The sequence below is a fragment of the Acanthisitta chloris genome, unplaced genomic scaffold, assembly GCF_000695815.1.
Source record: "Acanthisitta chloris isolate BGI_N310 unplaced genomic scaffold, ASM69581v1 scaffold1028, whole genome shotgun sequence".
NCBI lineage: Eukaryota > Metazoa > Chordata > Aves > Passeriformes > Acanthisittidae > Acanthisitta > Acanthisitta chloris.
The window spans coordinates 6,652-33,664 of NW_008687362.1; the positions used below are offsets into that span (position 1 = coordinate 6,652).

At 38.2% G+C, this 27,013-nt stretch overlaps 1 protein-coding gene across 1 annotated transcript; it reads left to right on the plus strand.

Annotated features, from left to right (window-relative positions):
• The first annotated feature begins 340 nt into the window (after positions 1-340).
• LOC103807786 (serine/threonine-protein kinase Sgk3) lies at positions 341-27,013 on the plus strand. The gene is made up of 16 exons (XM_009080533.1): positions 341-547; positions 5,302-5,385; positions 5,760-5,832; positions 8,654-8,729; positions 14,314-14,401; positions 16,597-16,646; positions 17,770-17,827; positions 18,618-18,701; positions 18,798-18,929; positions 20,125-20,237; positions 20,418-20,454; positions 20,568-20,654; positions 22,746-22,841; positions 23,697-23,852; positions 24,932-25,021; positions 26,089-27,013. The coding sequence occupies exons 1-16, from the start codon at positions 470-472 to the stop codon at positions 26,257-26,259; spliced, it is 1,473 nt and encodes a 490-aa protein (XP_009078781.1). The 5' UTR covers positions 341-469; the 3' UTR covers positions 26,260-27,013.

Consider the following 27,013-nt stretch of genomic DNA (forward strand, 5'->3'; position numbering starts at 1 on the left):
TTTCTCAGATGTCTGATACCAAGTTGTCATCTTCAATTATTTCTCCATGCCCTATTTTTGTTCCTTCAAAGTATTGTCTGTAGTGGGCCCAAATCTGTTTCCAGTGTGTCTACACAACTCAATGATCTTTTGGATGCACTTGTGTTCTTGGAGGATGTGAGTGATTTCAGTGAAACAACAAAGGACCCACAAGCATGCAAGTTTACAAAATAGTAATGGTTGTGGCTTTATACGTGCATATTAATGTGCATTTCCTGCCAGGAGAAGTTCTTGTCACACAGGTTTTTAGCGCCGTGGGTTAAGTGTTCCTATCCTTAATTTTCCTTTTATGTTCACTTTAAGATTACATGATGGAATTCACATTTCCTCAAGAAACTCTGTGTGTCCTGGATCAATACCGTTGAAGATCTCTTCTGATTGCAACACCCGAAGCAGAGTCCTGTAACAAATTTGTCAAAAGGAACATACAATGGATCACAAAGAAAGCTGCCCAAGCGTTAGCATTCCCAGCTCTGATGAGCACAGAGAGAAGAAGAAAAGATTTACTGTAAGTATGTAAGAGTGTAAGCACTGTGGGCATGTACATAGGCTATTGGTGCTGAGAAGTGCTGCTTTCTTTCTTCCCCTGCTACTAAGCTTGGTATTATTTTCAGCAGGTTTATGGAAATCTGTTTCCTTGCTCTCATGAGTACTGGCCATAGTCCAGTGTGAGAAGTTGTGAATGTTTTACAGTGTTTACTGCAAAAAGAACTTGACTTTACAAAGTTCTGGTATTCTTACCCCCAAATAGCAGCATTTTCTCATGTGATATACCTAAGTGTCCAAACGCAGGAATAACATTTTTGTACCCTTTTTGGCATTCTACACAATTTTTTCATGACAACATTTATTTTGTAAAGGATTAAAGTGTGGATTTGGCTTTTTGTGGATTTGTTTGTTTTTGTGGGGTTTTTAATGGCCATTTCTCATAGATATCCTATTATACTGTTGTAATTTTTATGTAAAATGAAAAAATAGACATCAGATTTTTTCAAAACCTTTTTTTCTGTCTTCCTTCCTTTTTTCTGATTCTAATGCCTATGAGTTTTTTCTTATCCTGTTCTCATTTCCACTCCTTGTCATTCCCCTCCTCCTTCCTTTCTTTGCCTCCCTGTTTGACTTTCTGGAAGTGAAATCTTCTCATTCTGTGGGAAATTCTTTGCATTGCATGCTGAAAAATACAGTAGTGTGGTATGGATTTTTGTTTTGCTTGTATATAACCCCAAATGACAACATTATAATACTTACTTTAAAAGCTGAAACTATTTCATTGCTCTTGTGCAACTTCCTCCAAGCTTTTTTTTTTTCCCCTGAGCGAATTAGTCACTCTTCAGATGCGGAATGCAAACAGCCTTAGACCCAGTTGCTGTCTGAAGTATGCAAATAAACAAAGGTTTACTATGAGTTCCATATCTGCCGTTCCTCTTCACCTCTCTTCCTCAGAGAAGAATAATGTTTGATTCTACAAGTGTATCAAGGTGTAATTTGGGGAAGGAGTGTGTTAGTAAAGGGAATAAACAAAAGAAACTTGACTAATCACCTGCTGCATGTATGTGAAACTCGAGTGAGCAGGAGATCCTTCATGAAAGTCTGAACCTAAGCAAAACAGGTTTGTTTTGTTGGCTCAGTGCTGGCAGTGTTAAAATGTGCCAGGGTGGTACATACTAGTGTTGTGATTTCCAGGTCGTTTTACCTAAAGATCTCTGAGACAACCTGAGCAACATAGAGGCACTTTCTGGGGGCTTGGCCTTTAGAAAGCTGTACAAGTGAGAGTAGAAAACTTCAGAAATTGAGGGGTGAGGGAGGAGAGGGGAAGCAATCTTGCACTCTGCAGAGGTACACTTTGTCATGCTGAGTTCTGCTTTCAGCATCGGGGAGTAATTAGCAGCTTGGCAAGAACTGCTTTTCACAGCCAAGCTTTTGAGGATTATCACATATATTTTAGGATTTGATAACAGAAGTGAGGGTCATACTACGCTTCATGGAAGGAACTGTGAATTCCAGCATGTGTTGATGCTTTTACTGTGTCCCCTCTTTTGTAGCTGTGTGGTAGTGACTGGATCCTGCCAGTACTTTGGTAGGGAGCAAAAGAGGGGTGTGGGGGAGAACAGCTCTTAACAAACCTGTGGTGGGTATAACTGCTTTTGATGGTCATGTTAGTGCCGTCTCCATAAAGAGCAGTAAGAACTTCAGGGTGAAATGAAAGGTCAAAGTGATAAAGGCTGGGAACAAGTTCAGGTGATTGTGTTGTATAATCTTCACCTTGCCCTTGATTACAAGTATGTATCACTACTGATTCTGAGACTATTCTAGAATCTTCCTGGTCTGAATAGAAACTATGAATTTCAGCTCAAACGTTTCAGTGGCTCACTTAATGCTGGCATGGAAACAAGACAAGTATGTACAGCTTAGCTTTTGCTAGCTCTTCTTTTTTCCCCACACTTGCTCTGATGAAGCATTTTAAAAAACAATTATCTCTCCGTGCAGTTCTCATTCTGATCATCAAATCAAGCTTTTCAGTTTTGTCTTTGCAAGTGAACTCTTCATTCCTCCTGAGCTTTTTCATGACCTTTTATTGAACATTTGATTTGGTTTTGTTACATACTGCATACTTTTGATGTATTTACTACCAACACTTTTCTTTTCTTGGCAACAGTTTGATGCTGGAATTTTTCATGGGTTCTGGCAGGGAAGCTTTTTTGCATCCACTTAATTTGTGGTAACTAGCCTTTATGTATATCTACTCTAGTTCACTTCCTGCCCTTTTCTGAAGATTCAGCATTCACTTTATTTATAAAAAGAGCAAAATATTGTATTGCTTTGGACCATATCTAGGCTATGTTAATTGCGGTTATGTCCTTGCTGCAGAGTGGGTCATTCTTTTGCCTGTTTTGACAAATAGCTTTATTTTGGGTTTCTCACTTTTATCCCTATGCTGTTTGATGTCTGAGGCTTAATTTTTCTCTTCTGACCTGTTCTCTTCTCCCTTCACACCCCCATGATATACAGGCTTATTAAAAAATCTCTTTCAAGGGTGCTGTTTGTCTGATTAAATCTGGAAGCTTGATCTCAGACCTGTGATACATAATGTTAATCCCCAACCCTTTGGAAATTTTTTTTTCATTTGTTGACACTTAAATAGTTTCTTTAATTTTTCAATACTTGCTCTCTTGAAATTGGAAAACATCCTGCTTTTTTATTGTTTAGTAAAAATTAAATGTTTAATCCAGGAGCATGACCTATCATAGCAGAGTCAAAGACTTCTTAATTTCAGTGATGACTTCGGTGAAGAAACCTATTGCATCCAGTTATGGAAATAGCTGGACCCTGTATTGTCTGTGTCTAGGAAGATAGACAGTGGTTATGTTTTCAGGAATTCTGTTTCTTTCTTTTTTCTTTTCCAAAGCCTTGCATTATTTATCCATGTATTTCAAGTTGTGGTTGCATTTTACCTATGTTTTGGGAGTTTTCTAAGACTAATTTTGGGTTAGGAATGATTAGATTTTAAAAGGTTACTATCTAAATAAGGCTAGGTTAACCACCACCACCTTGCTAGAAACAGGCATTGCAGATCTCTCTAAATCAGTACATAGGTGGAACTGAGAGTAGTAATACTGCCCAAAGACATGTTATGTTTTTTGGTTTTACCAAACTTCTGTATGGATGTCATATGGATTCTTACCACTCAGTGCTTCCATGATTGTTGAGCTTGGAGATTTTCCTTTGTTGGGTATGCAAGAGCTTTGGTGATGGTGTGAACGGGATGACCTCATATGGGTTTTTATGCTCTCCCGTGTAAAAAACGTTGATTGTATCATTGTTCTACAGCTACCTACTTTGAGAACAAAGCTGTTTTAATTTTGTGGTTGCCAAGGAGGTGGATATTATCTTGTATCCTGAGTTATGCTTGCCTGTGCACTTTGCAATCTGTGCATTCTACCTGGCTAATTTAAGAAGTCCACGGCCTGCTGCTTAAGCGTGTTGGCATCGATCTACCATGCAGTCATGGGGAGTGAAGGAGTGGTGTGTTTGAACATTACTTGCAGGACTTGATTGCTGTATAAAATATGCAGTTCAGGAGGATAGTGCTTAAGTCTTTGCAGCTTACGCTTTTGCCGTTCACAGTGTAGGAAAGCTCTGGAAGGTGTGCACATAGGTTTATGCTCATGCTTGTTCAGCAGTATAAGGGAAATCTAGTTTTCTAAGCAAAGTCTTATCAGCATTCTGCTGGATGCTTCCATCCAGCTTCCTGTGTTCCCCGGGGACTGAGACTGGAACAGCTTATTTGAGCAGTTAACATAGCATGAATGCAAATCTCAGGCTGAGGAACGGATGGTGGTGGCTGCCTCTTCCCCTGTGGGAGTTAGAGAGGTAAGCTGCTGCTGCAGGCCAGAAGGGAGACTGGGGCATTGGTCCAGTTTTCTACATTGGGAATTAGCAGCCTTCTGCACTCATGTCCTTGCTGTGCCTATCTCCTGCCCTGAAGGAATAGCCAGGCTCCTTCTGGAAGTACAAGGAGGTAGAGAAGGGAGAAAAACTAATTGCCTAAGAGACGGGAGAACCCTGCTGGACACACAGCTGTCAACCAGATTTATGAATCCAAGGACTGACAGTCTGTCTAGTTAACTGGAGTCCTATGCTGCCATGGGATTTGAATGGCCAGAACTGAGCTGCAGGCTCCAACTACAGCTTCCTTCACCTCAGTGCTGTGTATTATGTAACTTGTGCTGTATTTCAGCCACAGCACCATTTTTTCCTCCCTGAGCAATTGTGTCATCTGCCAGAATCCTTCTGTGTTCAAAATGTTGAATGGAACAGTTGTCTTTGTAACTGCTTTCCATATGGACTTTCTCTTTAGGTTTTGGTCAAGGCATTCTTCAGTATTTAAATGCTTTACTTCTTTAATATTGCTATTTCCAATGGATTATCAGGTTGTTAACAAATTTTATCGTAAATTTTAATCTAACACTATCTGATGGTCAAGTGTTCTTGTTGGATATAAACTAATTTATAAAACTCCAATAAATTAACTTTGGTGTTAGTTTTTGCTTTTAAACCTGGTGTTTAAAATTGTTTCTGTAAAATACAGCATTCTTTTAATGATTTCTGTTGATGTCTCCATGACCTAGCTGTAAGAAATACAAAGCTCAGCAAGTGCATTTAACAGCCTGCGCTTATTTCCACTGCAGGATTAAAACTTGAAGGGTTTATTAAACTTTGTCTATTACTTTATAGATAACAAGTTTATCTTTGTTACTGCAGGTTTACAAAGTGTTGGTCTCCGTTGGCAGAAATGAATGGTTTGTCCTCAGACGATATGCAGAGTTTGACAAACTCTACAATACGGTAAGCAACAGTTGCTTGGAATTGATGGGGGAAGGAAGAAAAGAGGAAGATAAAACAACACTGAAATTCTAGTCTACGTTTTTTAACCTGGGGGAAGCGGAAAATCAGTTTGGCAGTATTGCTGCAGTAGTCAAAAGATGAAGATGAGATGGCCTTTGAATTGAAAAGGGTATGTCTGGTGCAAACAAGCTGAGTACAGGTTGTTCTGGGCTTGTTTTTATCCCCCAAGTGTATGACTAGAGGAGATGGCAGAGAGGAGCAGAATTACTAATAATCAGGTGTTCAAACTGTTCATCAGAAAACAAACAAAATGCAATTATTTCTAGGTACTTTGATGTCTAAGCACAATCCAATTGTATGTGTGTTGTTTTCAGCTAAAGAAGCAATTTCCCACCATGAACCTGAAGATTCCAGCTAAAAGAATATTTGGAGATAATTTTGATCCTGGTAAGTTATCATCTTGTTATTCATTCTGTCAGCTTCTTTATATGAAAATTGATCTATTCCAGCCTACAAGAAGCTATCTTAGATGAGTTTTACACCAGTCCTCAAAACAGTGACTAAACCAAAGTTTAGTCATGCTTCAGTCAAGAGCAGGAACAGGTGTAGGTAGACATTCTGCCTTACGATAGTGAACAAAGTATTGCTTAGTTGCCCAGTTCCCCTCTTGCACTGAAGACTGTAGCTCCTCCCAACCCTCCTCTATTCAGGATTGTGAGAGGTTCTGAAATGTCAGGTGTAATTGCTCTCCTATGAAAGCAAAAGCCAAACCCAAGACTCTTCTAAGTGTATGCCTAGTCAGTTTTAAACTTCGTTTTTGTGACTTCCCCCACCACCACCTCTGAAAAATGAAGTAACTAAAGGATTTATCTTTGGGGACTTTTGAACTCTCTGTATCTAAATGTGCTTCCTTGTACAGATGAAAACAAACCTCTTCTGTAGTTCGAACAACAACAGGAAGCCTGTCTGATGTGAACATGTGATCCAGTTACCAGTGATAGGTCCCAATTTAGCTTGCTCTGTACACAGCAAAATGCTAATGAAAAAGTCACTTGTGAAGTGTATTGATTAGCCTAGGTGGCACCAGGAATGAATACAGAGGGCAGTGGGGAGGCCAGGCCATTGCTCTGTGTTCACACCTTTCCTTCAGGCTGTTTTTACTTAAGGGTTTTCCCGATGGTCATTGGGACCCTCTCACCGTCCCCTGGTTTGCTGATGTGATGAGGCTGTGTTTGTAGTTTCACCTCGTCCTGCACCTGTTTCAGTCATTTCATTTTCTCCTTTGCTGAGGAACAAATGGATCCAAAGCTGTCAAACTCTCAGGATGTGCAGTTTTTGGGTTTTTAAAGCAAATCTAATTTTTGGCAGTTACAGTTAATCATTTGGATCCTGATGTGAAAGTCCCTTTTTCTTTAATTAAAGTAATCAAATACAAGTATCCAAGCACTGATGTTCTCTTCTGATTAAGAGGTAAATGATTGCCAAAAGTTCTACGTGTATTGTGTCTACAGGGACTTTTTGTTTTGGTTTGGTTCCTTCCCTTTTTTTTCCTTCTGACCTTGGGATTCTCAGAGCTGGCTGAAGACCAGTAATGTCATGCAGTCTGGTTTGCTGTACAGCCAAATGTGCAGGTGGATTTCTTGGAGTCAAATTTAGGAAACTGGAGTTTTAATGGGGAAAAAACCCTCAACTAAAGCTTTATTAAAATAATGTATGTAAAACAAAGTCCTCAGGCTTGTTTTAAATTTCTGTGAACTGTGCTGAAATCCTTGAAGCATGAGAAACGCAATGGTTCTCAAGATGTGTCACGCTGGGGGGCAGGGTGGAGATGGAGCCGTGATGCTTATGCAAATACTTCTTTATCTTAACACTGATTTATTGAAGCTTTGATGTAATGTTTCTGCTGGCTTCTGAAACAAGTCACACATTTTACAAATACTTCAGTAATCCATCCGTGGTTTTGCAGCCTTGTACTATTGCACTGGAATGCAGCAGGGTGAAATCTTTACATCCCCCTTCCCCATGTCTACCAAAAATACTGTCATAACATATGTTGTCATTTAAATGCTCCATTTTTATTGACAGTTGGGTTATTCCAAAATTCATCTTGTCTTAACTTGAAAAAAATGGGACAGAGAAGAATCACTGAAACCAGCCAATATAGAACCTGAAAATTTCAGATGTTTTGGGTGTTATATTTTCAACATCAGGGATAGCTCTGTAGGCTTACACCGATGGCACTGTACATCTGCCCCACTGAAACTGCTGATATTGGTGACTCACATAACATCTGTATGCAAATTTACTTTCCTGCTCGATGTCTGTAACTTGGAATTATTAAACACCCCAGCATGGGTTTAGGGATTATACTCCTGAAATAATATGAACATTTTTCTTAACATTTGAAATACAACTTTTAATCAAAACTTAGTTGTAACTTAAAATGTTAGTAACTGTCAGTAATCTGTATGTGATAAGGTCATTAGAATACATTAAATAACACCTTAAATAATTCCTAAGTTAAATGTTCTCTTTCCATACAAATTAGTGTTGATATGCGTAATGAAAGAAAGACAAAATTACTCTGTTTTCCACTTTATTTCACGTTACAGCTCTCTTTCTGTTCCAATTTCTTTGGGTATCTTTCCATTCTGCTACAGAAAAGTTACATGTCTTAAGCTTTGGTTGAGGGTGGGGATTCTGAGGATGATTTTTTTAATGTTGGAGATGATGTCCAAAGTTAAAAGGAAAGTATTTTACATAGTTACCTTTAATGGCTATACTTGGGTGCCTGCAGGCAGGATGAATTGCTCAACTTTCCCATTGCCATACACATATAATGGAAGTATCCTGCTTGTTGACAGTTCATGTGAAAACTTGGCTTTTGCATCTGATGTGAAGTTTTGCCTGTGGGTTGTTGGGTTTTTCATTTTTGTGGACTTAGGTCCTGAAGGGCTCACCCGTGCAACGAAGGCTGCACAGGTTAGCCCCCTGTCATTACACACTGTTCCTGAAGCACTTCAGTGTACTTTCAGTCCACCTGGCTTTCTGCATTTTCAAGTAGTGTTACAGATAAACTGAAATTTGCTCTCTCACCTCAGTTTAATGTTTTAAGCTTGCAGTTTTCATATGTAGAACCAATCCTGTTCTGAACCAGTCATGGACCAGTCTCTTTTTAACTGCTGTTTAAGTCCTAAAAATCCTAAATATGAAAATTAAGTCTTTTTCACAAGCTGACTGATGATTCTAATAAATCTGTTTTTTTCAGATTTTATTAAGCAGAGAAGAGCAGGACTGAATGAATTCATTCAAAATTTAGTTAGACAGCCAGAGCTATGCAACCAGTAAGTAGTTCCATTTCTATTTTATAAGGACTATTGAAAAGACATGAGATGAAAAGACATGTTAAATACAAAGTTGCAAATTAAGTATTTAACCAGAAAACATATTTTACCTGTCCAGAGCTCTAAAGTATAATAAATAAACTTTAATATGGCCATTCCTTCAGGAATAATCCAAAGACAGAATAGTATATAAATGTTTTTGTTTTCTGAAAACAGCTACAAATCAGTTTGCAGGCAATTAGCTATTCTTAATTCAATGGGTGCAGATTCCACTGTAAACTGTTGCTGTAGGGCAGGTGTTTGTTTTGCCCATGGCTGTACTATTAGAGAACTCTGCTGCCACTTGCTCCTGCCACACTGGGATTAAGTCAGTCACTTCTTGCATCCTCTTTGTTGGAGCAGTTTGTGTGTGTGTGTACACTCTGGAACTTGCTTTAAGCTTGCTAACCAAGGAGCTTAATTAGCTGCTGAGATGGTTTGGGATAATCAAGCTGCTGTGCCTAAAGCAAATGAATAAGCTTGAACCTGAATTGTTCCAGCAGCAGAACTGCAGGTGTGTTCAGCACCGTCAGCGGGACAGTGACTGAATGAATGAGAGATGGCAATAGGCTAGAGTTGGCTCCAGTTGGATCTGGAGGATAGTGCTGCTGTGTGTGAGCTGATTGGGGGGCAAACTGCCACCTTCTTTCAGTTGAAATCTATACCTGATCAGTTTAAACTAAATCCATGCAGCTTTCTATGATGCTTGAACTAGTAAAATTGCAAAGCTCTATGCTTGGCTTTAGTGTGGTAGCCTGTGAAACTACCCATTTCCCACAAGAAAAAAACAGCTCTAACAGAATATTGCTGTGGTTTGCAGTGTGGAGTCAGATTTTCTTTTTTCACAACGAATGAGCTATTTAATATCCTATTAACCTGAAATATGAGCATTTTATATATACTTCCTCATGATAAGTGGAAAAAAATTAGTAACTAAGTCTTGGTGGTGGGATACTTTTCCACCAGAACAAATACTATGAGGTTTGTCTACATGGTACTGTTCTTTGGGAAATAATAGAAAGCACTTTAAACTAACTAATTACCTAAATCTAATTGGTTTTGTTGCATTAGGAAACTTTGTGCTTTATTTAGCACAATCTCCTCCTCTGTTTGATTGTCAGTATGTCCAAGTACCAAATATTTTTGTCTCAGAACAAACCTGTCCAAAGGTAAAATGATACTTTTTTTTTATGGACAGCACAAAATGGTGTGCTAAAAACACATCAGATCTCAAATCCACCTGCCTCCTTAAATTTTTGTGAACTTTTAAAATATGCATCTGTGGCTGAATCTGTGTTCTTTAACATGGTATTTACCTGATATATTAAAACTGACTTAAACCAGTATTAAGAAATAGGTCTGACAGTGTTTGATGCTGTTAAAAGTGTGTTCAGTAATAAGCTTACTGACTATAGTTCTGCAGTAAAAACAAAACAGAGACCAAAGGTTTTCTTGTGCAGTTCTCCTCCCCACCCTTAAATAAACAGTGATGTGGCAGAATGAACAAGCCTTTAATTCACAGTTTAGTGCAAAAGCATTTAATTTTATAGTAATTTCTGTGTTGCTTCTCTTTTAATCACTGCAGGGTACTTTGGTTTTTTTGAAGTTACCTTTTACTTTTTGCAGTGCTCCATTGCAGCAAATTGTATTAATAACTGTGTAATCTGTCACCTTTTCTGTGTGCCAGTGAGTGTTATTAGTGAAGAAATACCAAATCTTTGATCTTGGTGATTTGGGGATTATTTGTAAAGTCTGCTAGCAACTTCTTCAGAAATATGTGGTGACTGACTATTCACAGACAGTCGACATTCTTACTTTCTTGGACTGTTTTGCTTTAATGTGCTACTTAAATTAGGTATTAGGAAAAATAACTTATGTAAAGTCAGTGATGTACAAAGAAGAATCAGTGGGTTATGTACTCTCACAGAACTATGAGGAAGTCCACCTTCCACTGCATCTTTTAAGCATTAAAACCACTATCAGGATGTCATATGTTTTAAGTCCTGCCTAGGAAAACTGTTTCACTAAAAAGTTAAGAATGGTTCAAGACAATGTCCTCATTTCTGGATCAGAAGGCACCTGAACATCTGAATTGAAAAGCAGAAGGTCAGATTCAGTGTGTCCAAGATGGTAGTGTTTACATTATTCTCTGAAACATGTAGCACTACCTTCTTATTTTTATGGGGTTCTTTTCTTCTGGTTTTTTTTTTTTTTTTTTTGCTCCTGTAGTGGACTTTGCTTTTGGGTCTGGAATGTTTCTTGAATGTTGTATCAAAGCCAAACCTTTTTTTTCCTCAATAATAAAACCAAGAAAAACCTAAAGTGTGTTAGCGTGATCAGAGACCCTGTAACAGTTGATAAGGATTTTCCTGCAGTCACTGTCAGGTAGAACACAGGGTGAGATTATTGGTTTAGAGCAAATTGGGAGTTAAGTGGACTAGCCTCAAGCTGCATTTCCTCAGCTAACTGTAAGTGATAGACAGCTTGCTCTCATGGGTAGAATTCAGATGTTCCAAAAAAAGATGGCAGAAGGGACAGAGATCTGTTAATGCTGACTGATGTCCCTAATAGGAGCTGGGAGTTTGTTCCTTGAGCACTCTGAGGCTCCTAAATCACTCTGCAGCTGTTGAGGGTGGGCTGCTCACCCCTCAAATGTGGGGTTTCACTAAAATACTAATGCAGTTAATTGTCTATCAGAACACGTCCAAACAAAACCTGTTTGAATCCAACTGTGAAACAGAGGATGCATTAAAGATGTAATGTAGTTATTTTTAAGTAGTCCAAAGTAGCTCCTTAATGAGAATGAGAATATTTGCATAACACTTGAAGAGCTCAAGGATGACAATACCCTGCAACCAGTGGGGAAATGAGTTACCAGTTCTGTAAGTGAGCAGTGAGGGTCTACACTTGTTCCTCAGAGGAAAATCAGAGTGACTAGATTTTTCTAATTTCAAAATCTGCTTAATATGAAAGTGAATGGGAAACCCCTGAATTGTAAGATCTTGCAGTCCATGTTGGGGAAAGCAAACCTTGCATTACATTAGCTGTCCTCTTCTAAAATGCTACTGCACATCATGTCTTCTTGAGCCTTTGCTTTCTGAAGAAAGATAGCAGTGGTTGATTTTTGTTTTTAATGACTTATGTGAAGAAGAGGAAGGAGCTGGGCACCAGTATTTAAATAAAGTGTGTCTTAAACGTGTCTTAGCTATTAATTTTACCATTTTGCTTCAAAATTGGTGTGACTTGTTGGCCTTGGGGATATTTCTGTGTGTGTCCAAAATTTTTTTGTGCGTGGTATCATATTGGTTTTGCAAGAAGACTAATGGAGAATGAATATTACAGAAGCAACAGTGTGTAAGCAGAGCTTGACACCCCTTCGTGTATTTCAGAGATAATCCACAAAATAAACTTAGTCAACCATGAAAATCTAGACAAAATCCAACTTTTTCTGGTAGTATATGTACTATGTATATTGAGCATCCCTTTTTAAATGGTCTTCTGATCCATGAAATTTCATAGGTGAGGTCATTCTAGGTATAATTTGCATGTAATTTAAAATATGTCAAGTTACTACATGTGAGCTAATACAGCATAGAAGTCCTATAATTTTGTGTAGCATTTTGCATAACATGCTGTAATTCTGGCTAAGAAATTGGTACATTAGACTTTTTATTTTCAATCACTAGTTCTTTGCAGTGCTTTTAGAATTGCAAATGTGAACAGTGTAACATTAACCAGTTGTGATTGTGGCTGCCATGGATTGTGGAGATTGTGGAAATCCCTGATACTGTACAGCAGCCTTTTCCTGGGAATTTATTCTTTTTTTAATTTTTCTTTTCTGCTGTGAATTTAGTCATGGACAAAGTTACTATAGTAACTATTTGAGATGTGTTACAACATGCTCTGTTTAATCAGCCAGATTAATTAATGCTGAAAGCTAATTAAGGTCTGGTTCTGTTGTTCTGACTAGTGAATATCATTAGCCGTAACTTTTTATTCTCGATTTTATGGTACCCAAAGATTCTGAAACTTAAATTATTGCATTATCACCCAATATTACCACAATATTCAAGCCACGGTGATTTGTGTCTTCCTGGGCCTCAGGATACAAGACAGACCCTGAAATAAATCAGAATTTGGAGTTCATATAAGATGGGAAGAATTAAACTGAAAATAATGGTGAGAAATTGTGTACAGTCATCCTGTTGTACTTTAAACCTGAAAGGCTGAAGGTAACTGACACAGATTTCAGAGAGGGTTTAGAAATACAGAATGTAAGTGAGGGAGACTGGGAGCCTCAGGTAGCACAGGACATGAGTTAGGTTCAGTAATGCTGATATGAAATCCAGGAGCTGGAGAAGTGTCAGAAACAGCTCATCTCTTACTTCTGATCCTCACTCTACAGAACTGTGGAGGGTGAAATGGATTGAAAATAGCAAAGACAGTGTATCTGTTTTGTCTGTATTGTAGGGACAGGATAAAAGAGCAGCTCCATAGTAAGTTAGTGCTTTTCTTGTACTGAAAGGCTAATGCAGAGTTCCTCGTCAGTGACTGCCCTGAGTCCTTCTCAAAGAACTTTATCTCTGAAATTCTGGTAAGATTTCCTTGATGGGGAGGGGGTTGCCTTTTGGCGAACTGAAGGAACTTCAAAGATTCAAGTCATCTTGCCAAGTAGTATATAGGCTGTACATGATACCCATTTGTTTCGGAATTAATTTTGCCTCAGTTGTGTTATGTTTATTCTTTACTCACTCTTCTGTGCTTAAGAAAGACATTACATTCTTTTGAACTGTGGGGTAAGCCTTGCTTCCTCAGAGTGGGTTCTTGGAATTCTCTTACTTTACCTCCTTTCTCTGTCCTTGTCCCCCAGCCCCACCAAGACAGAGCTAGGAACTGATGCTGAAGATAAAATATATCTCCATAGGCACTGTGGGAAGTCTGTAGACTCTTTCGCTGGTTCATGAAGAGTTTGTGTCCTGCAGCTGGTTGCAGGGATTTCTTAACACTGTCCTGTCAGTGTCCAGGCAGTTGGAATACAAGATCACCATCTTGCACTATAAAGTGAATGGGAACAGGAATGTTACTGACATATCTTTCTTTGGGATACAGATGATATATTTCATTCTGTATTGTATTGGACTATTTAGTGGATTTTAGAAATCTCAAAAAAAATTTAAACTCTTTGTGAAAGCAGGTTGGTTTCCTGGTGGTTGCTGGCTTGTTAGATCTCCTGCTTTCTTCTGATAATTACCTTTTAATGCAGTTCTGCAGAGCACTTATTTATGACGCCTTCACATACATATACTGCGACATGTCATTTTTATGCAAGTGAAAAAATTTATGTGCGGTATGTAACACACTCAGCAGCTGAATTATGTTGCTATAAAAGCATAGCTTGTTCATAGTCCTTAATTACTAGAAGTTAAATACAGAACTTTGTGATGAGTGACTCCTCTGTATGCTGCTGTTTAATCTTATGCTCTGTGGTTATGGCTGAAAATCATGCAAATTATTGGTGTGCTAATGAAGGTAACTCTGTTTCTAGCCCAGATGTCAGAGCATTTCTTCAGATGGATAACCCAAAACACCAGTCAGATCCATCTGAAGATGAAGACGAAAGGAGCAGTCGAAAGGTAATGAAACAGGAATAGAACAGTCTTGTAAATTTTAGCTTTTGAGGGCTATCTTAGGTATATTATTTACTGAAAATTACTGGTAGGTTTTGCAATAAATCCCTTTCCTGCTTTTTTTTAACAACTCACTTCCACTGTGGGCTGTAAACTTTTTTTCTGTCAGTTGTGAACTGCAGAAAGGGGCAAAAGTGATTGCTGCCTCTGTCCACTTGCTATATGGGTTAAAGAAACACAACTTTAGTCTTAGATTAACTGTCATAGTTTTTGCAGTCTCTTCCAAGACTCTTGCTAAGAACATCTGGCAAGGAGCAGGGGAAATCGAATGTTTAATTGTCTCTTTGTTTGCTTGTGTGTTCTTCATTTTTTAAAGAGAGGGAGAAATAGAATTCTCTCAGGGGAAGAAATGCAGCCTTTCTGAAAGTCACTGAGGAGCAAGGATGGATTTGATTTCATTTCACATATAACGTTGTGTGAGGTCTGAAGCTCCTTTTGTCACAAAAGCCACTATATGACTGCTGAATTTTCTGAAAATTAGTTTACAGCCTCCAGAAACAGTGCTGTTTGAAAAAGGGAGTCTTTCTAGGAAGGCAGAAGTGCCATATTTAAGCTTGTTTTCTCTATGACTTACTACTTGGCATACAGATGTTATCTTTGTACTTCTCTTCTTATGCAGCCTGTGAAAGATGTAAGAGTTGTTTTGGTTTATGTGTGATCCACAGCAGATTTACTGTGTTCTGAAAGCTTCATTTCCAAAGAAATGACTTCGTTCCTTTTTTGATTTTTAGTGCTTGACAGCACTGTGAACATACAGCAAAATTCTAATTTAAAATACTGATTTCCTCCTCCTTTGAAAGGTATTTTAAGTAATGTGGAATGATCCAAACCTTCTGTGGAAAATTAATAATGTGTCGTGCCACAACAGATTTCAAAGTAGGAAGAGAGCTAATGCATAGTGGCTTGCACCCCATACTTCTTGGTAGAAAAGTCACCTTCTCATGGTTACTGTAAATGATAAAGCCAAAAAACAGGGAACACAAACAAGCCTTCAGAAAATATCTTTTACAAAGTAGCATTCCAGTAGTTTTATTTGTAAGAATTGTTTCAGGTACAAATTGAAAACGGGGAAATTTAGGAAATTTAGATATTAGGAAAAAGTTTTTACTGTGAGGGTGGTGAGACACTGGCACAGGTTGCCCAGGGCAGGGAGGTTTGCCCCAGCCCTGGCAGTGTTCAAAGCCAGGAATAAGGCCTTGAGTAACCTGGTCTGGTGGGGAGTTGTCCCTGCCCAGGGCAGGGAGGGTTGGGGCTAGATGATCTATAATGTCCATTCCAATCCGTAAAATTCTATGATTTTTATAAAGTGCCCAGTGCTGTTGGCTCTTACTAGTGAGCAGTAGCACCTGATGCTGCTATCAGGCCATGCTCTGCTTCTATAAGAGTACTGTTTTGTGCTGCCTGCTAGCCTGTCCTCAGGTAACTTGTGTTTGAGTGCAGCTTATCCTTCTCTGATAAAGTCCAGAACTACAATGAGGGTACAAATACTGCTCTATTTAATCAAAAACAAAATGGAGAAAATTACCTAAATGACAGCGGCTTCCTCCGCTCCCTGTAATTTACCAGTGCTGCCTGGGTGTGTACTGGTAAGATTCATGTCATTCCTGGAATTGAGTTAGTTAACCTTTAATGTCAGGATAGAAAAGGTTGGTAATGTTTTTCCTGGGGCGGGGAGAATGTTCCCTTTTGTGTTTGTAAAAGCACTGTGTCTTTCATTAATTGCTCTTACATAAACAGTGTGGGTTTTAAATTGTTTTATTGGTAAGATTTGAAATTAAAGGCAGAAAATACATTTGTGAGAGCAAATTCTGAAAGGGTTAAGTTCTGAATGAGGAACAAGTTGTTTGTTGAAACACTCTTAGATTTTTATTCCTGATCTTGTCCTCTGTTTCTGGACATAATCATTTTATTACCTTCATCCTTGAATGGGATGTATGAAGAAATAATTTGTGACAAGGTGATGACAGCCAGATATTTCAATGTTCCCAATCTGGATGTTAGATCTCTTCAAAATTCTAATGTAGCAAGTGCAAAAGTATGGATTGAGCAAATTAATAGTGTATTTTGAAATTAATATGGGTTGAAATATGAGATTTTTTTTAAAAAGTATTACAAATAAACCTCTTTGTCTTTCCCAACAGTTAAACTCTACCTCACAGAATATCAACTTGGGACCATCTGGAAATCCTCAGTAGGTTTCAATTAAATTGAATTAAAATGTAATTCAATTTAGTGTAATTTTTTTATTGTAATGAAATTGGATTAAAATTAATTTTAAACCTGAAAAGTTAGACTGACCTTGGGAGTGGCCCCACAGCTTGGGAATGTGACCAGTTTCTGAAAACAAGTTTGTTTGAATGCATGGCAGGGGAGCAGCTTGCCTTGTTGATACTGCAAACCTACAAACCCAGTTGCTGCAGTCGCAACTTGCTTCTCTCGTGTCTTCTCTGCAGTTTCTGTTCTCAGTTGTGTGTGGATCTGCTTTTCTCATCTAGGAGATTACTGCTATTTTGGTTCTGCTTTCCTCACAGATTTGTTCTGCACTAGCAGGAGGAAGTGCTTAATAGATTGCAGTAAGAAATGAAATTTAAGAGTACTTCCCTTCAGGGGCAATAAATGGAAAGGTGTATGGTGATGTAACTGTTGTTTTGGAATGTGAAAACATGGATAATTGTTTTGCTGACAAAAAAAGGATCTCTGAATTGTATTCAGGAAACAGTAAGGGAATCCTGGGAAAAACTGAAAGGAGTGGTGATGTGAAGTGGAAAAACTGAGTGAAATACCTACAAAGACAGAACAGGAATGTTTTAGGGCCTCCCTCTTCTTGCTGAAATTTAAAATGAGGGAGGAATGGATGGAGGGAAGAATGGAATACGCAAAGAGAGAACAGATAACAAATTTTGCCTGCCCTTCCTATGTTAGCTTGAGAATCCACTTGGGCCCCTGCAAATAAGCAATTAGCCCCAAGAAAAGTAATGGGGAAATGGAGACTTAAAAATGACAAGAAACTATACTGTGGAGAATAAAAGAACAGTCTTGGTTCTCCTTTATATCTTAACTCACTAAATAAAACAAACTCAAAGGATGCAACTTGAACACTTTCACTGGAGGAAAATGGAATTGCAAAATGAAGAGGAGTCTTTGTCTCCAAGGGCAGGTCTGCAGAAGCTTGAGTGTTGGGTGGAGTGAAGAAAAGGAGGGTGCTAACAGGCTGTTCTCACATTGCAACTCAGGTGTTACACTAGACTGATGTACAGCTATAAAGCTTGTAATTTCTACCCCGATGACCTGTTTCCTTCCTAAATATCTTTCAGTGCTAAACCAACAGACTTTGATTTCCTGAAAGTTATTGGGAAAGGCAGCTTTGGCAAGGTGAGCTTTTATTACTGTGTCTTACCCTGGTGCAAGGATGCTAGTGGGTTTCTTGTGCATAGTAACTATTGGCTAGAGACTTGGACAGAGGTTTTGGAAGTGGTGTCAGTCCAGGGTGGCACATGAAGTGCAGTATTGGATCCCTGTTGCCGCTGCTTTATGGCCCTGCCATTTTTTCCCTGGTGTGGCTGTTGGCTGCCTCAGTCACTTGTTGGGAGTAACAAAAGGGAGTGTTTCCCTTTCTCATTAGAGCAGTAGGGATCCTCTGTTTCCCCCAGAGAGGAAGGGAGGTACCCCTCTGCTTGGGCAGCAGCTGGAGCACGAATCGTGCTTTTCCTCTTGTTGTCATGGACTGTTTTGTGAAACCCCTAATGCTATGGAGCAGTGTAAGCAACAGCCCATGGAAAAATGACTTATATATTGATATTTTAGAAAGATGCCACAGAGAATCCCTCTTGAAATCTCTGGGTTTGGATTATTTTTCAAGTTGTTGTTTTATCAAAAAAAAAAACCAAAAGGCTGACATTGATCTTGATAGAGATTTAACAGGTCATGGAAAATGAGTGTTATAATTCAGTCTTTCACAATACCACTGCCATGACAGAATTTTACTGAAGTGTAAGCTCACTCTGCTGACAATTCAATTGTTGATTGATTATATTAGAAGCAAATAAACTCTACTGTGAAAAAATAGTATGAATACTTCCCAGTTATGCTGGAATGATGAAATTATTGCTAGCAGAATGTGAATGGCAGTGATCACATTTCTTTTTTCTTTTCAATTTCACAGGTGCTTCTTGCAAAACGAAAACTGGATGGGAAATACTATGCTGTCAAAGTGTTGCAGAAAAAAATTGTTCTCAATAGGAAAGAGGTTAAAAGAAATAGAATTTCTCCACCCAACTCCCTTTTTTTTTCCTTAATTACAAAATCATTCCTGTTTACTTATTGATCTCTTTACTTCTTACAGCAAAAACATATAATGGCTGAACGTAATGTGCTTTTGAAAAACGTGAAACATCCATTTTTGGTTGGGTTACATTACTCATTCCAAACAACAGAAAAGCTTTACTTTGTCCTGGATTTTGTTAATGGAGGAGAGGTATGTGGTGGTTGTGTTTGCATTTTAGTCTGTCTGTTCTGCTGACTCTAGGTGGGAGGAGCAAAATGATGCTTTACAGTGGGCTATGATCAGCATTCTCCCAGTTTTGAAAATCCTGTTATCTGCTGTTACTACAGAGCTCTATAGCTATACAGACCTTATTCCTCTTCTTATCAACAACTTAATCCCAGGTTTATTCGTGGCTATCAAATACAAATACTATATTTTACAGTTGCATAAATTTACCCTTGTTACAGATTAATCTTATGTTGACATTTTTCACTGTGTGACACTGTCTTTCTGTTGCATCTGCATTATGAGGTGCTGATATTTCAAAAGGGGAAGGAAGGAAACTGAGAACTGAATTTACTACATTGTGTCACAGTTGGGACAAGATGGGCCTTTCTCTTGCCTGATGTACTGTCATCTAATTTAGTCTGTGTTAGCAAACTCCTGTTCTGCTCTACTCTGAATTCCTGGCCACGTCTTAGTTTGGTATTGTTCCAGGCAAACTAAAATACGGTTCAAAAGAGCTTTCAAATTTGATCAAAGACCTTGGAAAGCTCAGATGACTTTTTAGTTTTTCTCAAATGTTGTACACAGAAAACAGAAAACTTTTGTTTTCTTAAAATTTTTAGGAGTTGAATGTGCAGTATAGTTTAATCTGTATGTTTATGATTTAATCTTTGGTTTGACTTCGTATTTGCTTAAATTACTTGATACCAGACAACTCTCTGTAGTTCAGAGAATTTGTAGTTTAGCTTGGAATACACATCTCCCAAAGTGATCTACATCTAGGTTATTTCAGAATACAGTTCTGTAAAGAATTACACAAAACTTTGAATACAAGCATTTACAGAAATGAAAGGTTTCTTCTTTGACACTGGGTTCTGTTCTGCTAGGAGGATATCTTGCATGACTTAATCTTGCCAATTTGTATTCACAGCTCAGTGGTTTACTCTAGTTCCTTCTGACTAGTCCTGGCTTTAGGGGGATGTGTTTGAGTTAACTATCCATTTTTGAGCTGCAAAAGATAAGAAAGGAAGAGAGTAAAGCAATGACCAAGTCATGCAGCAAAACCCTTTTTTTTTTTTAAGTGGACAACAAAATAAATTACTATTTACTGTTAAAATTACATGTTATTAGCCTGATTGTTTTGTCTGTGTAATGTTTTTTACTCTTTGCATATTTACAGCTGTTCTTTCACTTGCAAAGAGAACGTTCCTTTCCTGAGCACAGAGCCAGATTTTATGCTGCTGAAATAGCCAGTGCACTGGGCTACTTACACTCCATAAACATAGTCTACAGGTAAGTTTCAGCAATATTTCCTTGTCCTGCAGAAGTTCAAAATGGGACAAATTACCGAATAATAAACCACTACATGAATTAATCTTAGAGGAAACCTGAACATTACAATTCCACCAAAACTTGAAGCTTTCTGCTCTTGTGCCTGCTGCTTTGAAATAATACTTTTTTCTTTTTAAATAGGGATTTAAAACCAGAAAACATTCTCCTAGATTCACTAGTAAGTATGCAAGATTATTTCTGGCTTTCTATGTTCTCTCACAAAATTGACACTTCTGTGTATCTACATGTTGTGCATGTTCTGTTTTTAAAATACCACTCTATTTTAAACAGGGCCATGTGGTGTTGACAGACTTTGGACTTTGTAAAGAAGGGATTGCAACTTCTGATACCACTGCAACTTTCTGTGGGACCCCAGAAGTATGTTGACAAGTTTTGTGGGGTATTTTATTTGTAATTAATGCCTGTTGAGTATTTTTAATATTTGTGTAACTAAATGGAAGATCAAATACTGTGTTTTGTACTGTTGAGAGATTTGCATTCTTTTAACAAGCTCTTCCATGAAACCAAAGACAAGCTTCCTGCAGATCTAGTCTTTGTTCTTTTTACTAATATGCAGTAATAAATGTCTGCTACTTTCTACCCACATGACCATAAATCAGCTCTTCCTTCCTCTGTTTTTCCAGCTCTTTTCAAACATTGTTTCCTCACGTGTCTCCTAACTGCTAGCTAGAAACAGGGCAGTTAGCTTGTGTCACAGCTGCTACAGATTTGTCAGTATGAATCTGCTTACCATATTCTGCCATGGATTTTTGGTAAGCTTATAGAGAATTTGTGACTCTTGAGCAAATTATTGAAAACACATGAAACTTGGAACTTGCTGACTGAGCTATTAAACTTTTTACTGAGCTATTAAACTTTTTACTGAGAAAACTTAGAATCTGGAAGTTTTGAACACATACGAAGGATTCACTGAAATGCCAAGATTAGTACCTTTGGTAATCTTTTCTGTAATTTAAAGTACGTTTATCAGACCTTGAAAGGCATTGGAGGATGAGTGAGGTGTTTTGTTTGGCTGAAACGCTAAACTCGGGACAAAAAAATGCAGGTAGCAAAATATGCCAACTTATCCTGGTTATAATCATGGTAGAAATTCATGAAGCTGAGTGGTAAATGTGAACATGTTTGTGTATTTGGGAAAGGTCAAAGGACAGGATATAGAACACTGGTAACTCTGGATCCATTTGAGAAAATCTGAGGGTTTTCTCATGTCAGAGGCTTAGTCTTCACACTTGGATTTGCATGGATTGCAACGTAAGAGGATGCTCATCTTGTTGCTTCATAAATGTTCTTAGAAATATCGAGACTAAACATAGGAGTTGTGTATTAGCCTTCCTAATCCAAGAGTTAGATCTGAATCTTTCATAATCTTGCTAAAAGTGTAATGAACTCCTATGATTCTAAACATTCTAGATGAATTACCTTTTGACTTCCAACACCTAAAAAGCTCAAAGAAGGTTATGAAGGATTAGAAGAAGCTTAAGTAGTTGCTTTCAAAACACTTTATCTACTTTTCATGCTTTTGCAGGGTCACCTATAGACAAATGAGTTAGAGGGCACTAACATATACAGAAAGTTTAAGAAATACTGGTCTGTTTAAACTGAGTTTCAGTCTGTGCCTTGTGGGACAATGCCGTAATCTATTTGTAAATTACTTTCAGAATCTGGATACTAGAATGATAGAAGTGAGCATCCTCCTGTTTTGAGATGTGTGCTGTAGATAAGGACTGATATGATGCTGATGAACCAGCCACAGAAATTTTATACTACGTACTTACAAAGAATAGTTGTATTATGAAGTGGCTGTCCTTGTGCTGCAGTGTTAGTAAGCTCTGAGACACTGAGTAGAATGCATGCAAGGCAGATGGAAACCAGGTATTATTGTCATTCAGTACTGAATGCTTATCAGAAATCAGTCAAGTGATACCTATTTAACTCTAATTTAGCAACTCACAACTCATGCCCTCATTGAGATTTGCAATGAAACTTAATATAGGCCATACAGTTTCTCACTGATGATAGATTTGAGGCAGAATTAATATCCTCTTGTTTCATTTTTATGTACTGGATGGGGAACGTACAGGCTTAGGATGGCAGAATAGGCATGGCTAGTTGCCCAGCTTGCTGAGAGCTGTTCCCTCTGCAACAGCACAGCAACTAATCTGAAATGCAAAACAAGTTTTGTCATACAAGTGGCAAAGCAGTTTGAAAAAACAATAGTGTGTGGGAAGTATTGTTTCAGTTGGGAAAACTGCTGTTCTACTTGGTAAATGACCAGATGATGATGAAGGTATTTGCCAGGTTTGTTGAAGGACAAGATAAATACTACATAGTTTTGCACTTGTTATGAAGGAAATTTTCCTGAAAGTGTTTACTGTGATGTGACTAAAACCTGTGTTTTATTTGTGCTAGCCTAATGCTCTAAAATACTTGTGGTTTGTTTTATTTTAGTATCTTGCACCAGAAGTCATTAAAAAGCAGCCCTATGACAACACAGTAGACTGGTGGTGCCTTGGTGCAGTTCTTTATGAAATGCTTTATGGGCTGGTATGTACCTAATATGTGGGGAGTAGGAGTTGCTTTCCTCCCCTCTCCTCCTTTATTTGAAGTAACCCTTGAGTGTTGTTAAAGTTGCTAACTTTTGCATAATAACGAAATACTCCACTTAAATGAACAGATTGTCTTGTAGTTAGCATTGCCCATGTTTTTCTCTTTTGGGTGTTACATTGCCTCTTGGTGTCCAGCAGTTTGCCAAAAAGCAAAATTGTAGGCATCAGCTCTGATGAAGACAAGTAATCATCACTTTGAGGGACTGAGACAGTAAACTGAATCAACAGTGAAAATACCCAATAAAAGAATACCCAACTCATAAGTAAACCCTTGCTAAATACTGGAATAAATAAGAGACTTTTTTTACTTGGGTGTCCCAGGTTTTCTCCTAGCTTTTCCAATTCTTGATGCAGCACTGGAACAAAAAAAATCTCACTATGCTGCTTCTAGTCATATGTAATGAGTCCAGTAACAATATGTTCTCTTAGTTTTGTTGAGTTTTATCTCCTCCTGTAGGACCTTAAATAGGGAGATAGGGGATAGTGGGAATTGTTTTCTCACTCTCTTGTTCTTTTCTGTCAAGTTCAGTGGAAACTGGAGCTGGAGCTGGATCACATCTATAGCTACATCTGAGTGTGAGAACATGTTAGGAGAAGAGGTGGGTGGGTGGGAACTTAACGAGTGTAAAGATCTGGCAATGGGGATGACTGAATTAGAAGTCAGCAGGGCTTAAGAATTGGTAGGTTTCTTCACTGCTAGCAGCTTGTGTGTCTTAAAGAATCATTTACTGATTATACACATGAAACAATGTTGAATGTGGCTTCAAATTCATGTATAACTTGTATTTTTTAGCCTCCTTTTTACTGCCGTGACGTTGCTGAGATGTATGAGAATATTCTTCATAAACCCCTGGTCTTGCGCCCAGGAATCAGTCTTACAGCCTGGTCTATCCTGGAAGAACTCTTGGAGAAGGATCGGCAAAGCAGACTTGGAGCAAGGGAAGATTTTGTAAGTAGTGTCCTAATTTATCAAACCCTGTTTCATTTAAAGGGACATGACCAAATTCATGTGCACAGCACAGAATTAATGGTCAGGACAGAAATTGCACTGCTGGGTCTGTCTTTGTTTTGCTCCTTTTTATTTCTTTGTTGAAGACACAGGTGGGGTCAGTCCTTGAAAGTTGTTTGTGATAAGAGAGGGATGACTGTTGAGAGATGTTTTGAGCTTGGTTGCTGCTGTTCCTGCCAGCAAAGGCAACACAACTGCTGGTGTAGTAGTCACTAAGGTGTACAAAGGTAGGTTTCACTCTTCATCATGAAACTGGGAAATAATCAAAAGAAAAGGCTGTTTTCTGGTAACGTCAGTTTAACCAGTGACTTGGAAACCAGTCTTCAGGTAAAGAGGAACATTAGTTTCATGCAAACAGCAGCTCTTTTTTAGCCTTAGAATCATGGCAAATGTTTTCCCAGTGTAACAACAAAAACTTTGTTGATGCAAGAAAGTATAAGTGTCTTCAGAACTGTGTGATGAGGAATTGTCTTAGAAGGACGTACTCCATCCATTAATTGTGAGATCTTCGTAGTCTTTGGTGCACAGATAAGTCTGTTGACCTTGTAACTGAGCATTTAGACTAGGACACTGTACTTTCTTACGGTGTGGAACAAGATGAAAGGATGGTAGCATTTAGCATAGCTGTTTGCTGGTTCATAACTAGCAAGTATATTGCAGAGTTGTTGAAGCAGCTGCTTCTCAGACAGTGATCTGCTTTACAAAAACTAGCAAAACATGAAGGCAGGAATGGATACTAACAGAAAACGTTGTTCTGTGGTAGACTTAAAGGTGGTTGATTTTACAGCTTAAAAGCAGGAAGTATGATCTTAAAAAGAAACAGTTTAGAGGCAAGCTAACAAATCTTAATTGCTGTTTTATCCAACCACAGCTTTTATTGCAAAGTAGACTGTGAATAAACAAACTGACAAGGATGTGCAGATAAGAACTTTTTTACATGCGTGTAGGATGAAGTAATATTTACTGTGATGCACAGGATGGATTTCTGAGATACCTAAAGTCTTCATTCCTTACTGCAGCTTGAAATTCAGAAGCATCCATTCTTTGAATCGCTCAGCTGGACTGATCTTCTTCAGAAGAAGATTCCACCACCATTTAATCCTAATGTGGTAGGTGCTTGTTGCTGGTTTAGTTCATCCCTCGAAAATCTTCACCTTTGAGGACTCATCTATTTGCAAAGAATGTTTGTTTCAGAACAGTGAAGAATGGGAACCCCCTGCGCAGTGCTGGTTGGCCTTTAGAGCAGTCACACTTTTGAGCAGTAATACCTTTTTTTTTTTTTTTTTTTAACTTAAAACTCAGTTTGACAGATCACTGTTTATTCTGCTTGTTTCTGTCAAAGTGTTGTCAATTTTTATGGGGTCTGAAGATCAAAGAAAAAGTACAGATAGCCTTTTTGTTTGAAGACTTCCCAAAAGACTGATTTCCTGCTTTTCTAATAGCTATTAAGACTTAATGGAGGATTAAAAAAAAATCTGCAACTCAGTTTAAACTGTGACAACTTGTGACTGATTGTCCAAATACTCAGGGCGAGAGGGGACCAACAGTAGGGAGGAAATCCTTCCTACAGTCACATCAGAGCATCACCTTTTGTTGAGCCTATGTCTGGTGAAGAAGCCTTAGCTGTCTTGTTGCTTCTCTCTGTGACTAAATGTTACTATGCTTTAGTTCTTAAGTGTTTACTGGGAAGCTGATCTATTATAACAACAGTATCACAGCTAGAATTTAGTACTTCGTGTATTATTGATGGAAAAGAGAGAAAAATAATTTGGTGTGGTTTGGGATTTTTTATTTTAATGGGGTTTGGGGTGGCTTTTTGGGTGATGGGTTTGTTGGCTTTGTTGTGGAGTTTTTTTTGAGGGTGTGTTAGTGTTTGCATCTCCCTAACTAAAATGACTAATCTCTAGTCATTTAAGAAAGACATATTTTTTAGGTTTATGAGATCATAAAGATGTGCAGGATTTGGCCAAAACTCCAGCCTAAAGGGAGAAAACAACCCCCAGCCTTTAAATAGCTATTTTCAGGGATGCTGTGATGGTGTCTCTTACATTGCCTGTACTTGTATAGAACAATATAAAGTAGACAGCCTTAAGAGTTAAATTTAAAATCTGAAGGATAAGCACAAGTTTAAAACAGCCTATTAATATGACAACTGACAGATCTTTGTGTTTTCCAGGTTGGACCGGACGATATTGGGAATTTTGATGCAGTGTTCACAGAAGAAATGGTCCCATACTCAGTCTGTGTTTCTTCTGATTACAACATTGTTAATGCCAGTGTCCTAGAGGCAGATGATGCATTTCTTGGATTTTCTTACGCACCACCTTCCGAAGATATGTTTTCCTAGGGAGTTAGAAGCGAAGAATGTTTTGGTAGCCTTGGGGTGGACTGAAACGTTAGGGTTATGGACACATTCCAAAATAGCGTAACTAGTGCCTCGTTTTGTATGTAGGTTTGAAGCCTATGAACAAACTTTCTCTGCTGTATAGGAGGACTTTGGGCATTTTGGATGGCTTTCTTTGGGGGTTGAACTGTTTGTTCCTGCTGCAGAAAATATTTTTTAAAACCTTTGAAAAGCATTCTCTACATATTTTTTAAGCGAAAACACTGTTCTCCTCAATCCCTTCAAGTTTACATTCATACCTATCTAACTGGGCTGGCACAAACAGCAGCAAATTTATAAATGCTTTTGTACTTATTTACAGTGACTTGTGCTTGAATTGTAACTATGCAAATTGTCTTTTGTATATCCTGGTTTAAAAAAAAAGGGTAAATGTTTTCCCTGTTTATCCGTTTGAAATGTATGTTAATTTACTTGTCAGCACTTAAATTGAGGGGTTAATATAAGTTAAGGACCAAGATTCCTGAAGGACTTCTGGCAAAAGAGAACTTGGTCATGTAAACCTGGATCGTTGCTCTTGCGCTTGCTGAAGTAGCCATTGACTCAACTGGATTACCTGAGCTATGGGAGATCACTCAGAGCAAGGACTGGACAAATTAACTGGATTGATTTGATAACATTACTTATTATGTGCTCTACTTTCCTTTCCTCCTTGAGCTAAATATGTCTACATTTCAACTACATTAAAAATATTTTTTGT